The sequence below is a fragment of the Callithrix jacchus genome, chromosome 11 (assembly GCF_049354715.1).
Source record: "Callithrix jacchus isolate 240 chromosome 11, calJac240_pri, whole genome shotgun sequence".
NCBI lineage: Eukaryota > Metazoa > Chordata > Mammalia > Primates > Cebidae > Callithrix > Callithrix jacchus.
Genome location: NC_133512.1, coordinates 77,804,246 through 77,820,107, shown reverse-complemented (window position 1 = coordinate 77,820,107; position 15,862 = coordinate 77,804,246). Strand labels below are relative to the sequence as shown.

At 34.8% G+C, this 15,862-nt stretch overlaps 1 protein-coding gene across 5 annotated transcripts in view; it reads left to right on the top strand.

The window, feature by feature from the left end:
- Positions 1-15,862, top strand: part of COG5 (component of oligomeric golgi complex 5) — a 377,608-nt gene that overhangs the window by 201,429 nt on the left and 160,317 nt on the right. For all 5 annotated transcript variants that reach the window (XM_078343129.1, XM_078343126.1, XM_078343128.1 and 2 more), the window contains exon 8: positions 7,309-7,474. In XM_078343129.1, the coding sequence (XP_078199255.1) occupies positions 7,309-7,474 (166 nt within the window). The remainder of the gene's footprint in view (positions 1-7,308; positions 7,475-15,862) is intronic.

The window sequence follows — 15,862 nt, the reverse complement described above, 5'->3', positions numbered from 1 at the left end:
TTACCGGTAAATCACACTATGAGTTCACTTTGCATTATTATTTTTATCCTTATTGTTATTACATGGAATTTTCTTATCCAAGCTCTTTCAAAACATAGCACTATTCTCCAGGTATTTAATATCAAGCATTTGCTGGTACCATAATTTACATAACTAGGTCCTGCTTTTTTGGACGTGAAATTAGTTTTCAAATTTGAATGGTTCTATTAAGTGGTGAAATTAAAAAAAAAATGTTGGTTGTCTGTTTATTGGTCTGAAAATTCTCTGAAGTCAGGGAAAGTTACTTCTCTTTGTGCTCCCTGTTCCTAGCACAATGTTTGGCAGGTAGAATCCACTCCATAAACTTTGTCAATTACTTATGTCCTTGAATTCTTAGTTTATTGGAGTCAGAATTTTTACCGATAAATCTGATAAACTTTTTCTCTATCAAAGATGCATTTATGTTTATACCGTTCTTTCGTATTTGCTATATTTAACCGTAATATGTTATTGATGCTAATTATGGATGTTTTCATGTACAAATGTTTTATCTTTTTTACTTTTTAATTTCTTTTTTCTTTTTAATTATACTTTAAGTTCTTGGATACATGTACAGAATGTGCACATTTGTTACATAGGTATACATGTGCCCTAGGGGCTGCTGCACTCATCAACCTGTCACCTGCATTAGGTATTTCTCCTAATGCTATCCCTCCCCTAGTTCCCATGCCCCACCATGCCCTACCATGCCCTGGTGTGTGATGTTCCCTTCCCTGTGTCCCTGTGTTCTAATTGTTCAACTCCTATTTATGAGTGAGAACACACAGTGTTTGGTTTTCTGTTCCTGAGTTTGCTAAGAATGATGGTTTCCAGATTTTTCCATGTCCCTACAAAGGACACAAACTCATCCTTTTTTATGGCTGCATAGTATTCCAGTGTGTATATGTTTTCTTTATTCAGTCCATCATTGATAGGCATTTGGGTTGGTACCAAGTCTGCTTTTGTGAGCACTGCTGCAGTAAACATACGTGTGGATGTGTCTTTATAGTAGAATGATTTATAATCCTTTGGGTATTTACCCAGTAATGAGATTACTGGGTCAAATGGTATTTCTCATTCTAGATCCTTGAGGAATCACTACCCTGTCTTCCACAATGGTTAAATGAATTTACACTTCCACCAACAGCATAAAAGTGTTCCTATTTCTCCATATCCTCTCTAGTGTCTGTTTCCTGATTTTTTAATGATCACCATTCTAACTGACATGAGATGGTATCTCACTGGGATTTTGATTTGCATTTCTCTAATGATCAGTGATGATGAGCTTTTTTTCATATGTTTGTTGGCTGAATAAATGTCTTCCTTTGAGAAGTGTCTGTTCATATCCTTTTCCCACTTTTTGGTGGGATTTTTTTTTTTTTTTTTTTTTCTTGTAAGTTTGTTTAAATTCTTTGTAGATTCTGGGTATTAGCCCTTTGTCAGATGGATAGATTGCAAAAATTTTCTCTCATTCTATAGGTTGCCTGTTCACTCTGATGGTAGTTTCTTTTGCTGTACAGAAGCTCCTTAGTTTAATTAGATCCCATTTGTCAGTTTTGGCTTTTGTTGCCATTGCTATTGGTGTTTTAGTCATGAAGTCCTTGCCCATACCTGTGTCCTGAATGGTTGCCTACGTTTTCTTCTAGGGTTTTTATGGTTTTAGGTCATATGCTTAAGTCTTTAATTCATCCAGAGTTAATTTTTGTATAAAGTGTAAGGAAGGAATCCAGTTTGTTTTCTGCATATGGCTAGCCGGTTTTCCTAACACCATTTATTAAATAGGGAATTCTTTCCCCATTGCCTTTTTTTGTCAGGCTTGTCAAAGATTAGATGGTTGTAGATTTGTGCCATTATTTCTGAGGCCTCTATTCTGTTCTGTTGGTCAGTATATCTGTTTGGCACCAGTACCATGCTGTTTTGATTACTGTAGTACAGTTTGAAGTCAGGTAGCATGATGCCTCCAGCTTTGTTCTTTTTGCTTAGAATTGTTTTGGTTATATGGGCTCTTTTTTGGTTCCATATGACATTTAAAATAGTTTTTACTAATTCTGTGAAGAAAGTCTGTGGTAGCTTGATGGAGATAGCACTGAATCTTTAAATTACTTTGAGCAGTATGGCCATTTTCATGGTACATATTCTTCCTATCCTTGAGCATGGAATACTTTTCCATTTGTTTGTGTCCTCCCTTATTTCCTTGAGCAATAGTTTATAGTTATCCTTGAAGAGGTCCTTCTCATTCCTTTTAAGTTGTATTCCTAGGTGTTTTATTCTCTTTGTAACAGTTTTGAATGGGAGTTCACTCATGATTTGGCTTTCTGCTTGTCTATTATTGGTGTATAGGAATGCTTGTGATTTTTGCACATTGATTTTGTGTCCTGAGACTTTGGTGAAGTTGCTTATCAGCTTAAGGAGATTTTGGGTTAAGACGATGGGGTTTTCTAAATATACAGTCATGTCATCTGCAAACAGAGACAATTTGACTTCCTCTCTTCCTGTTCAAATACCCTTTCTTTCTTTCTCTTGCCTAATTGTCCTAGCCAGAACATCCAATACCATGTTGAATAGGAGTGGTGAAAGAGGGCATCCTTGTCTTGTGCCAGTTTTCAAGGGGAATGCTTCCAGCTTTTGCCCATTCAGTATGATATTGGCTGTGAGTTTGTTATAAAAAGCTCTTATTTATTTGAGGTCTGTTCTAAATTTTAAATGATTTGGCCAGGTATAAATTGTTCCCTCAATACCTAGTTTATTAAAGTGTTTTTATCATAAAGGGGTGTTGAATTTTATTGAAGTACTTCTCTGCATCTATTGAGATTATCATGTGGTTTTGTCATTGGTTCTGTTTATGTGATGGATTATGTTTATTGATTTGCATATGTTGAACCTGTCTTGCATCCCAAGCATAAAGCCAACTTGATCGGGGTGGACAAGGCTTTTGATGTGCTGTTCAATTTGGTTTGCCAGTATTTTATTGTGGAGTTTCATACTGATGTTCATCAGGGATATTACCCTGAAATTTTTTTGTTGTTGTTGGATCTCTGCCAGGCTTTGGTATCAGGCTGATGCTGGTCTCATAAAATGAGTTAGGGAGGAGTCCTCTTTTTCTATTGTTTGGAATAGTTTCAGAAGGAATGGCAAAGCTCCCCTTTTTACCTCTGGTAGAATTCAGCTATGAATCCATCTGTTCTGGGCTTTTTTTGGTTGGTAGGCTATTTATCAAATGGAAAGCAAAAAAAAGCAGTGGTTGGAATCCTAATATCTGATGAAACAGACGTTAAACCAACAAAAATCAAAAAAAGACAAAGAAGGACATGACATAATGGTAAAGGAGTCAATGCAACAAGAAGGTATAACTATTCTGAATATATATGCACCCACTACAGGAGCACCCAGATTCACAAAGCAAGTTCTTAGAAATCTATAAAGAGACTTAGACCCCCAGATAATGATAGTGGGAGACTTTAATACCCACTGTCAATATTACACAGATCAACAAGACAGAAAATTAACAAGGATATTCAGGACTTGAACTCAGCTCCGAACCAAGCAAACCTTATAGACATCTACAAAACACCTTCTGTGTTGATCTCGCTGGGGCTGCAGGCCAGAGCTGTTTCTGTTTGGCCATCTTGCCAGCCACCAACTTTATGAATGAAAGATAGCTTTATGAATGAAAGATAGCTTTATGAATGTGGAGTGGGGAACACTTTTCAAACACAATACCAAAAGTGCTAAACCATAGAGAGTAAGATTGATAAAATGGGCTACATTCAAATTAGGAATTTCTCTTCCTTAAAATACTTTATTAAAAATAGGAGAACATATTTGTAGTACATATAATCATCAAAGTGATTGTATCCAAAATATATAAACAACTTTATAGGTAAATGACTAAAAATAACTAGTTAAAAAAATGGGAAAAGATAGGAATAAGTTCTTCATGAAAGAAGATATCCAAAAAGATAATTACCATGCAAGAAGTATTAACTTTCTTAATCATCATAGAAATACAAATCAAAATCGTAATAGTCACTTAATAGCCAAAATTAAAGGGAATGATTATTTGAATTTTGGGCAAATTTGTGGGGCATCCACAGTTCTCATATATTGCTGGTGGGAGTGTAAATTGCTGCAATGGCTTTGTAGAATTGGCAGTGTCTAGAAACTCCCAGCATACTCATATCTTATGAGTGAGCAATTCTACTCTTGCCTGCAGAAATGCATATGTATATGTGTTCGTTAATAGAGGCATAGTAGAATGTTCATGGCAGCATGTTAAGTCAGTTATTTATTAACAGTAGGATGGATAAACTAAGGCAAATTACTGCAATGAAATGCTGCACAGCAATAAGAAATGAATCAACTAACTATTGCTGCATGCAACAGCATGGAAGAATTTCACAAATATATGTTGAGTAAAAGGGACAAGCCACAAGATAATACTATCATATAATTCCATTTATGTGAAATTCAAAACCAAATTAATTTTTGGTTTTAGAAGTAATGATAGTGATACTATTTGGCAAGGTGCCATTTGGGGAGCTACACAAGTTTCAAAGGTGCTGGTAATACTTAGCTTCATGATATAGGTGACAGTTAACTAAGTGTGTTCACTTTGTGATAATAAAGCTGTGCTTACATGATTAGCATACTACTCTGTATGTGTGTTAAAGAATTCTCAGATAATTATAATTTTTTAACTAGCATAATTTATGTATTAAACTATAAATACAAATGGCATTGAGAAAATGATCATGTTAATTGACATGCTTAAAATTACTTCTAGAATTATAAATATTGTAAATTGTGTTATAAATAGTGTTGTAATATATACTTCTTTAATGATGAGCTATATATATGTAATATACTATTAAAGTAACACTGACAGATTTCAGAAGTAACCTTTTCAAACATGTTTTGAGAAGTTGGAAGTTAGTAATTTTTGGAGTGGAGAATTATGAAGACTGGTTTATTTTAGCTAGATGTTTCAAGTGAAAAATTTAAGTATTTTTAAATTTTATACATAAATCTTATAATGTACATTCAGCTGAGAACACTGAAACTGTATTGTGCGTGAAAAAGCTATGCTTTTAAGATCCTTTGAGAATAGTAAAGGCAATAAATATAATTTTAAAGTATATCTGTCTTCCAGTTTTATGAGGTGAAAGTATTCTTTGATGTTGCTGCAGTAGTGCTTTCTTGGATTACACATACACTTAAATAATGACATGGGAAATTTCTTTACAGCTAATTTTGATTTTTGGTTTCTACTAAAAAGTTTAAAGAAAAAACAGTCTAGGGAGAAAGAAAAAAAGAAAACAGTAAAAGCAAGTAATTTTTTTATGAAGTAGCTTGTTTTTCTTTGTTGGTATGCCTTAATAGAGAATTTACAACATATAATAAATTCTATTATGACCATAGTAAATTAAGCTTTTTTATTAGAACATTTTAATTTGTAATAATATCCATTTGCTTCTTTTTCTTGTTTAATTCTTTAAAAACTCAAATGAGTATTGTCATTCACCAGCCACGTTTCCTGTTATTTTCTTTAAGCTGATTCTACTTTGCCTCTGTGTGTGAGTTTATGTGTATGTCTGCAGCATGTACTATTATTAAAATAACACCAATAGATTGCATAGGTAACCTTCTAAAATAAACTTAGCCTACTAAATAGTTAATGAAATAATTTGACATTTTAACCATGTGTCTCTAATAACAGGCACTGACTAATGCGTGAAACAGGATTTTGAGTTATTTGGACCTGAAAGCATATGTCAGTGTCCCAACTTCTAGCTTGATAATTAACTCATTAACTTAGCCACAAATCCAACAACCTATTTATATCACTCTGTTCCATCATGGCCACCTTGTGGTTTCCCTAGCATACTAAGCACATGGCTATCTCAGCACTCTTGCTAATACCACTGCTTAGATCTGTATTTTCCAATATCCTCCTTTGACTCCTTCCCTCAGTACTCAAGTCTTTGTTTAAATATTGCCTCAGACATGCATTGCAACTAATAATCTCTATAATAATTCACATCATTCTCTATTCTTATTCCCTACTTAACGTTTTTGTGACACTTGTTACTATCTGATATTCTGCTTTATTTTATTTTTATTTATTTATTTTTTTGAGATGCAGTTTTGCTCTTGTTGCCCAGGCTGGAGTGCAATGGCGCAATCTCAGCTCACGGCAACCTCCGCCTCCCGGGTTCAGGCAATTCTCCTGCCTCAGCCTCCCGAGTAGCTGGGATTACAGGCACACGCCACCATGCCCAGCTAACTTTTTGTATTTTTAGTAGAGACGGGGTTTCACCATGTTGACCAGGATGGTCTCGATCTCTTGACCTCGTGATCCACCCGCCTTGACCTCCCAAAGTGCTGGGATTACAGGCGTGAGCCACCGCGCCTGGCCCTCAATTTCTTTTTTTGTTTGTTTTGTTTTGTTTTTCTGAGACGGAGTTTCGCTCTTGTTACCCAGGCTTGAGTGCAATGGTGTGATCTCGGCTCACGGCAACCTCCGCCTCCTGAGTTCAAACAATTCTCCTGCCTCACCCTCCCAAGTAGCTGGGACTACAGGCGCACGTTACCATGCCCAGCTAATTTTTGTGTTTTTAGTAGAGACGGGTTTTCACCATGTTGACCAGGATGGTCTCGATCTCTTGACCTCTTGATCCACCCGCCTCAGCCTCCCAAAGTGCTGGGATTATAGGCGTGAGCCACCGCGCCCGGCCCCAGTTCTTAATAAATACAAGATCCATGAAGAAATTTAATTGATTTTGTTTCACTGTTTTTCCAGCTCTCAGAGCTATGACAGATACACAGTAAGTGCTGTATAAATATTTGTAGTTAGAATGAATGAATGGGTCAGTGAAATATAATGCATAGTCTACATGATTCAGCTCTCAATCAGCTCCACAGAACTTGTTTATTGTCTAAACAAATAGAGAAGTAACAAATACTATTTCTAGCATGATTCTTTTTATAGGGATTGGTAGTAGATTTTAAATAAGCTCGAATATTATACAACAGACTTCAAAACTTCTTATTTCTTAAAGGAGGGCAAAAAAATGGTAAGGGGGAAACAGTTTTTAACTTTGTTTTTTATGAAATAATTAAAAATAATCTTTATTTCAAATTGTGTTTTGTCTTGTCTTTGATTATTTTAAAATATGATAATATTTAAATATGGTAGTAGTGCTCAAGTACCACTTAAAATTGTATATTTATATTGGTTTTGTTTGTTTTCCTATTTGTATCTGTTTCCTCCCCACCCCACCTTTTCTAAAGAATCCAACTCAAGTCGGAACAGCTCTTCAGGTTTTCCATAATCTTGGAACTTTGAAGGATACTATTACCAATGTTGTGGATGGATATTGTGCTACTTTGGAAGAAAATATCAACAGTGCATTAGACGTAAAAGTTTTGACTCAGCCTTCTCAGTCAGCTTTGAGAGGTATGGATGTGGTTTTATATTTAGCTTCTTTATTTATTTATAACTGAGAAGTCCTTTGAATAGTATGTGAACACTCATGTTTCAAAGCAATCTAATGACTCAGTTATTTTGTAGACAGAAAATGAGAGAAGAAATTATGTTTCAGAATTTATTTTTATCTTTTTTGTCTAATCAGTGAGTTGAACTGGCCAATTGGTATATTCAGAACTTCTAGATAAAGATCCATAAACTCTAGCGTCATTTAGTTGAGAGGAAACAGATGCAAAAGAAAAAAAAAAAAAAAGAAAGGAACATATTTTTCTTCTAAAATCCTTATGGACTTCTTATTGAGATTGAAAATGTTTTTAAGGAATGCCATCTCTATCTTAGCTTTCTGGACTTTGCTTTATGATAATCCTGGTACCCAGGAAAAATAGTGACTAACTGTGGAGATAGAAACTGATGAAATTCTTGGGAACATTACAACTATAATAATGTCTAAACAAAACTATTAAAGGAAGGTAGAGTCAAGGTAGAGAAGAGTAGGCCTTCATTAGCAATCTGTAAACCTTTTTCTACGAAGACATACCTGATGATATTTACATACACACACTTCTCCATCAAAGTAGATAGAAAATACCACAGATTACTTCCACCCTCACTTACTTGCTGGCACCCCATCTCCTCATTTTTCCCTTTATATTTATTCTTCTTTCCAGTTGGTAGAGATGAACTGTGCTTTCTCCCAACAAAGACCAAGCACTCTGCAGTTGTATTAGATCCCATCACTCCAAGGTATTGCTTCAGCAGATGCCTTCTTTCCATCAGGTTGACAATGTATCTTTCTTTGCATCTCTTTCCCTTCACATACACTTGTGTTATTGTATCTCCTTTTGCTTAAAACCAGTTAAATAAATATATCTTGATTTTTTTCTTCAGCTCTATGACCTGTATTTTATTTCTCCAATCTTCAGGAAAATTCCCCCAAAAAGTTACCTATACTTAATGTTTTTGGTTTTCCTCTCTCATTTTTCTGTTGAAGGCACTCTGATCCATCCCAGGGTTGTTCTAAAGACAAACTGAATAACTCATTGACTTAATAACGGTTCCTGATCCATAGATAATAGCAAAAAAAAAAAAAAAAAAAAAAAAAGTGGCTATTTTTTATTTAATTTTTTTAGATTTCAAATTTTTTATTTAAAAAATAGAGATGGAGTCTTGCTATGTTGCCCCAGTTGGTGTTGAACTTCCGGCCTCAAGTGATCCTCCTTCTTGGCCTCCCAAAGTGTTGGGATTACAGACATGAGCCACCATGCCTGGCCTATTATTATTTTTATATTTGCTAGATAAATATGACCTTAAGTAATACTGAATATATATAACTTATAAGTTGTACTAGATAAAAAGAGATAAAAGAATCTTAGGTCTTAAAGAGATTTTTTTAAAGGTTAGCCTTAGCCTCTGTATAGGTTTTTATTGAAACTATTCCAGAAGGAGATCTTTGAAAAGAAATTGCCAAAGGAGATTTTACTCCTAGCTTTTCCCAGCAATTATTCTCAGAAAGTTTGATACAGTGTTTAAATTTCCAGGAGCAGTTTAATCTCATTCCCTCTTGTGTTGTCAAGAATAAGGGAAAAAAATGAAAGCAGTTATTCACATGCTGTCAATCCTAACTTATGCCTCTTTTGTTGAGAGAATAAAGAGTTTAAAGCTGCCTTCTTACCATGTGTTGACAAGTACATACCATGATTTAACATAGAAACCTTAAGCATCAGTTCTTTATTATTTTCTTTAAAAGAATAATCACAATTATTTTTTATTTTAAAATGTTTTATAGACAGTATTACTGTTAATTTTCTGATCTTGTTTATATTGAGGTTGTGTAGGAGAATATCCTTGTTTGTTGGAAATACATTAAAATATTCAAGAATGATGGGACTTCATGTCAGTAACTTACAAGTGGTTCAGGGAATTTATTTTTTGCAATACTTAAAATTTTCTGTAAGTATAAGATTATTTCATAATTTTAAAAATACTTAACATAATTGGATTCTGTCAGTGTGTTTCTGGGAGTGAACAGCTCACATCTGACGAGTATCTAACAGAGCCAGTACACAGGAGATGGACAGTGGCAATGATGAGTGTGATGGCGTATGATGTCATTTTCAATCTGAGACTTCCTAATAAGAGAACAAAAGTTTTATATATACACACACACACACACAATACAATTTTAAGGATTAAAACATAAGAAATAAAAAGCCTGTAACTCAATAAGAAAAAGGTAAACAACCCAAGAGAAAAAATAGATAAAGAGTATGAAAAGGCAGATCACAGCAGAACACATTCAATAAACATGTGAGAATATGCTCAGCCTCTTTTTGGAGGATGAAACTAGTTACTAAGGAAATACAAATTAATTATCACATTGGAAGATCTAAGGCAGAACTAACTTCTGGACAAGAGCAGAAACTCTCGGAAACTATAGGAGAATAAAATGGTTTATCCACTTTACTCAATTTTATTAATTTTATCTCTAAGGTGAATAATTTGTTCATCTCGTGATGTTAAACTTTCTAAGAATACACTGCAGGGAAACTCTGGCATGTATATGTAAGAATTTGTGCTACCTGCCCAGCTCTGTGGCTCATGCCTGTAATCCCAGTACTTTGGGAGGCTAAGGTGGATCACTTGAGGTCAGAATGAAACCAGCCTAGCCAACATGGTAAAACCCCTTCTCTATTAAAAATACAAAAAAATTAGCCAGGCATGGTGGCACATGCCTGTAGTCTCAGCTACTTAGGAGATTGAGGTAGGAGAATCGCTTGAACCTGGGAGGCAGAGGTGTAGTGAGCCAAGATCCTGCCACTACACTACAGCCTGGGCGACAGAGCAAGACTCCAACTCAAAACACAAAAAAATAATTTTTGTTACCTCATTGTTTACAATAGTGAAAAAGTACAAACATAGTTTATTAAGTTAAGATAAACTAGTTTATTAAGGGGATTAATACACAGCATTTAAATTAACAACTTTCCCGATAGAGATAATGGTCAAAAACAGTACATAAAAAAGTTGCGGAAACATACATACAGCATGATACCAATTTAAAGCCTAAGAACATGACAGACTATAATAAGTTGTTTGTGCATGTGCACATATATGCTAACAGTGTATATACATGGATTGGAACAATGATCAGCAAATTCAAGATACCAATGCCGGGCATGGTGGCACATGCCTGTAGTCCCAGCTACTTGTGATGCTGAGGCAGAAGGGTCACTTGAGCCCAGGAGTTCGAATCCAGTCTGCACAACATAGCAAGACTCTGTCTCTTAAAAACAAACTACAAAACCCAATACCATTACATCTGACGGGAGAGCAACAGAAATGAGACCAGCAAAGGAGGGGATGTGTAAACTTCACTTTATTTAATGTTGTATTTCTTAACGCTTAGTGGTTAGTGTTCATAACGTTACTCTATATGCTTTTTTATATGTCTGAAATATTTAACATTAAAACGTGAATATTAAACAGTGAAGAGAGATGGTGATGATACAAAGCAGGCAACACCAAATATCCAAATTTCATCACCCAGAAACTGTAGTTGTTACCATATAGTGAATAGTAGTCCATGCATTTATCTGTGCATTATATGTTATGGAAGGATAAATGGAGGGGCATAAATGGAATTTTAAGATACATACTTTTAAAAAATACCTTTTTATTATAAAATGAAACTTACAGAAAGAAAAACATAAATGAAACATGCAGATTAATGAATTATTATAAAGTGAACACTTCCTAGGCAAAACCAGCCATCCAGAAACCTCCTTATGTGTTTCATACCAATCATAACCAGTCCCTCTCTCTCCCATGTGTAACCATTATCCTCACATTTATATGAATCACTTCCCATGTTTTTCTTTTTATAGTATTATCCATATGTGTGAACTTAAGCACCTTAGTTTAGCCTCACCAGTTTTAGAAGTATTCTTTTTAAAATAAAATACTTTTATTCTTTTTAATGCAACAGAATAATTAGAAATTTATGTGAAATCAAGGACTTAATGAATTTTTGATTAATGCTGCTTCATAAGAAATACTACCTCTTAATTGATACCTCTACATTTAAAAGTAATGAATGAAAGATTACAAAAAAACGTAAGAAACTGAAGTCGGCGGGGCGCAGTGGCTCACGCCTATAATCCCAGCACTTTGGGAGGCCGAGGCGGGTGGATCACGAGGTCAAGAGATCGAGACCATCCTGGTCAACATGGTGAAACCCGGTCTCTACTAAAAATACAAAAAATTAGCTGGGCGTGGTGGCGTGCACCTGTAATCCCAGCTACTCGGGAGGCTGAGGCAGGAGAATTGCCTGATCCCAGGAGGCGGAGGTTGCCGTGAGCCGAGATCATGCCATTGCACTCCAGCCTGGGCAACAAGAGCGAAACTCTGTCTCAAAAAAAAAAAAAAAAAAGAAATTGAAGTCATTTGTTGTTAAGTCTCTTGAGTCTTTACTACTAAATGTTGGAAATAGGCATACTTAAACTTTTCCCTACCCGCCCCTCATCCTCATTTGCCTGTTGTTAGCTATATTATATTTGAATGATTAATATTTTTTTCATTTTCTTCTATTTTTAAAAGATTTTAATCTCTAGTCTTTTAATATGACCTCTGCATTTCTTTTCTCGTTTTTTCAATAGCTTTAGGGGTACAAGTGGGTTTTGGTTACATGGATCAATGGTATAGTGGTGAAGTCTAAGGTTTTAGTGCATGGTCACCCGAGTAGTTTACATTATGCCCAATGTGTTGTTTTTTAGCCCTCACTTCCCTCTCACCCTCCCATTCTGGGTCTGCAGTGTCCGTTATACCACTCTGTCTTTTTGTATCCATAGCTTAGCTCCCACTTATAAGTGAGAATGTAAGGCATTCAGTTTTCTACTCCTGAGTTACTTCACTTAGCATAATGGCTACTTGTTCTATCCAAGTTGCTACAAAGACATTATTTCATTCTTTTTTATGGCTGAATATTATTCCATGGTGTGTGTGTGTGTGTGTGTGTGTGTGTGTAATTGCCGTGTGTACAATTACACACACACACACACATTTTCTTTACCCACTCATTGTTTTATGAACACTTAGTTTGGTTCCCTATCTCTGCAACTGTGAGTTACGCTGTTGATAAACATACACGTGTAGGTGTCTTTTTCATATATGACTTATTTTCCTTTGGATAAGTACTCAGTATTGGAATTGCTGGATCTAATGGCAGATGTACTTTAGATATTTGAGAAATCTCCATACTATTTTCCATAGAGATGATACTGGACCTTTCCATTTCTATATTCTTTTCTTTTTTGGCTGGATATTGTAATCTAGTTGATTTTTCAAAAATATTTCATGGGTACTGTGCTCCCTGATTCTTTGCATAATTGGTGGTGTCTTTTGCTTTTAGGCTTATATGATTTGGCCAGGTATAAATTTTTATTTATACTTTCTTTCCCTTAGAGTTTTGTAGCTCTTGGTGTCCCAAAAAAGAATGTTTGGCTTCCCCCACTGAATTGGAAAATGAGACACAAATTTAGGAGACAAAAAGATGATAATTGTAATGTTAGTTTTATTACTGTTAAAAAAGTGCACTGAAGGCATAGCTTAGATTTGTAGCCAAATGGATTTTTTAATATATCACCTCAAAATTAAACTTATTTCCCAATTCAGCCTTCCCCACTATATTTACCACTGGTAGAATGTTGGTCAGAATACACCATTTATACATGCAAAGCTTCAACAAGAGAGAAAGGATGGGACTGAGCCAATTCTCAGTTTCTTATTCAGATTCACTCATCACTCCTCTTCACATGGGGAGGGTTGAATAAGACGTAGGGAAAGAAGGCAAGAAAGTTAGTTTAGCTGAAGTCCCTTCATGTGAAAGACAAGGCCAGGAAAATAAAGGGTCCAATCTAACATCAGACATTCCTTTACCCACTGCTGGGTTTTAGTGTTATATTAGAGAATTACGAGACTAATCAGATTTTTATCGCCCACTAACTAACTTGCTTTTTCTTGGCTATCCAGATGGTTTTTCCTTTATCTTTGAAGTTTAGTACTTTCTTTATAATATGTTACAGAGTTGAATGCTCTGTGTCAGGTTTTATTTTTTTTCCTGAGTTAAAGTATGTTCCCTTTTATATAAAAGTTTTCTTCCATTGTATATTGAATGTTTTTCTCTTCCATTTGTTTTTTTCAGGAATTTTATGCATATATTAGATATTCTTTGTTTTTGTTTTCCATGTCTCATATCTTCTTGCACTTAATGCTGGGCATATTGTAGAAGAGAGGGTGTCATGAATGTGGAGGTCTGATTCTCTTAATATTTGCTTGAAGTTTATTCACTTGGCTTCCATTGTCTTTGTATTTTACTTCATTTTGTATTATTTCCTCTTATGTATTTCACATATGTCTTTTCACCACTTATGCCTTTTCACCCTTGTGTCTTATAATTTTTTGTTTTTTCTAATATGGTCCTAATCTCTATAATATTTTTCCAGTATATTTTCAGTAATTATGTTGAGACAGTGGAAAACTGAATATCCCTTCCTGTTGTTTCTTTGCTGATCTATGTTTATCATTGCTTTTAGCTTACATTCCTTTTTTTGCTCCTTCCTGCCCCCCTCCCCAGTGTCTATGTTAAGTTCATGATTATTTGTCATTGAAAGGTGCTAGCTATTCATTGAATAGTGTAGGAATGGCTGAAGGGAGATACCTGAAGCAGTCTGCAATTCAAATTTGTTGTCTGGAATCACCATTTTCCAGTTTCTTACTTCTTTTTACCTTGGGAGCACATCTCAAATTTTATACTACTGAGGAGCTTAGTATGGCTCCCAGTAAAGCTATTTAAGCTTTTTCTGTGTTGAATCCTAGCATTCTCAGTATCTTTTTTCTTCATCTCACTTTACCTCCAGTAGTCTCCCCATGCTCAGGGGCTAATTCTTAAACAACATGAATATTCAGTTTGTTATGATTTTCCTTCAGCTTTCCTTTTTTGTCATTTTGCAATGTTGAACATTTCCTGGCCTGTCCATATCTGTAGATCTCAGCTCTAATCAGAGAATCCTTAGATAGCTTGGGCACATTCTTACAATTGGGTTTAAGCACCATTTGTTTCTTGGTAATGATCTAAGGTGTCATCTCTCTGGTTCCTTCTTCATTTTAATGTATCTACACCAATTGGCATGCATGCTTCATAATCTCAGGTTTGAATTTTGTTTGATTCCTTGTTTCTTTGAAGTTGACATTTTCTACCTTTGGTTTCATTTTCTTTTCATTGGCATTCAAGAAAAGAGAGTAAGAAAATGATTTTACTCCACCATCATTAATTAGAAATTGTTTTCAAGTTTTTATTTTTTTGAAGAACTCTTAGTTTCTTTTATCACTTTTTAAATAAAACTTAAGAGACTATTTTGTTCCTTGAGTCTATTAAAGCTAACTCATAATGACAGTATCTTGTATTTCTGCTTGTATTTAAAAGAATAATAGGTTAACGGGTTTCATAATTATAATAAAATCAAGTCATACATATTCTAGGAATTTGACTTGTATTTTTTAGTATTCATGAAGGCACTATTTACACTTTTCTCACTGTTGTGAGTTCATTCTTTATATAACATGTGAGACAGCTGCAGATTGTTAGAGTATTATCCATTTCCTGTATACCTTCCCTAAATAGTCTTTGCGTAGCACTGCAAATATTCTAAGGATTCATTAGATGCAGTGTTCAGACAGGTAGTATCTATCTTTTTAAAGCCAATATCTTTCTCATAGATTTCTTTATTGCTTGCTACTATTATCAGATGAAAGAAATAACCGCATCTGTTTGCTAAAGGTACATGCAATTCTTTTTTGAATTGTTGAAAAACTAGAGTGAGGCAGGTTACACACACAGTGCCTCTGGTTTTCTTTATCTTGTCCTCTCTAAAAGCAGGGATATAGACTGTCTTAACCAGTGGTAAGCTCTTCAACTGTCTGGTATTTAACCTTAGTTTGGAGTGAAATTTATGCCTTTTAATTTGGGATTAAAATTTCTATTTTTTATGTTGAAACATTTCAGACCTCTACATATAGTTTCCTGTGCATATTACATACAAGAACATTCTTAAACAGTCTCACTCTGTAGAAATTTAGTATTGATCCATTAATATTATTTAACGTTCAGTTCATACTCAAAATTCTATTCCCCATAATGTTCTTTGTATAAGTTGGTTTTCCCCTGACTGGAACCAATCAGGGATCATGCTTTTCTGTTGACTGTCTTGTCTCTTTAATAAAAAACAGCACCATTGCCATTTTTTGTTTTTTATGGCATTAACGCTTTTTTGGAGAGCCTCGTAATCTGAATTTGCCTGGATT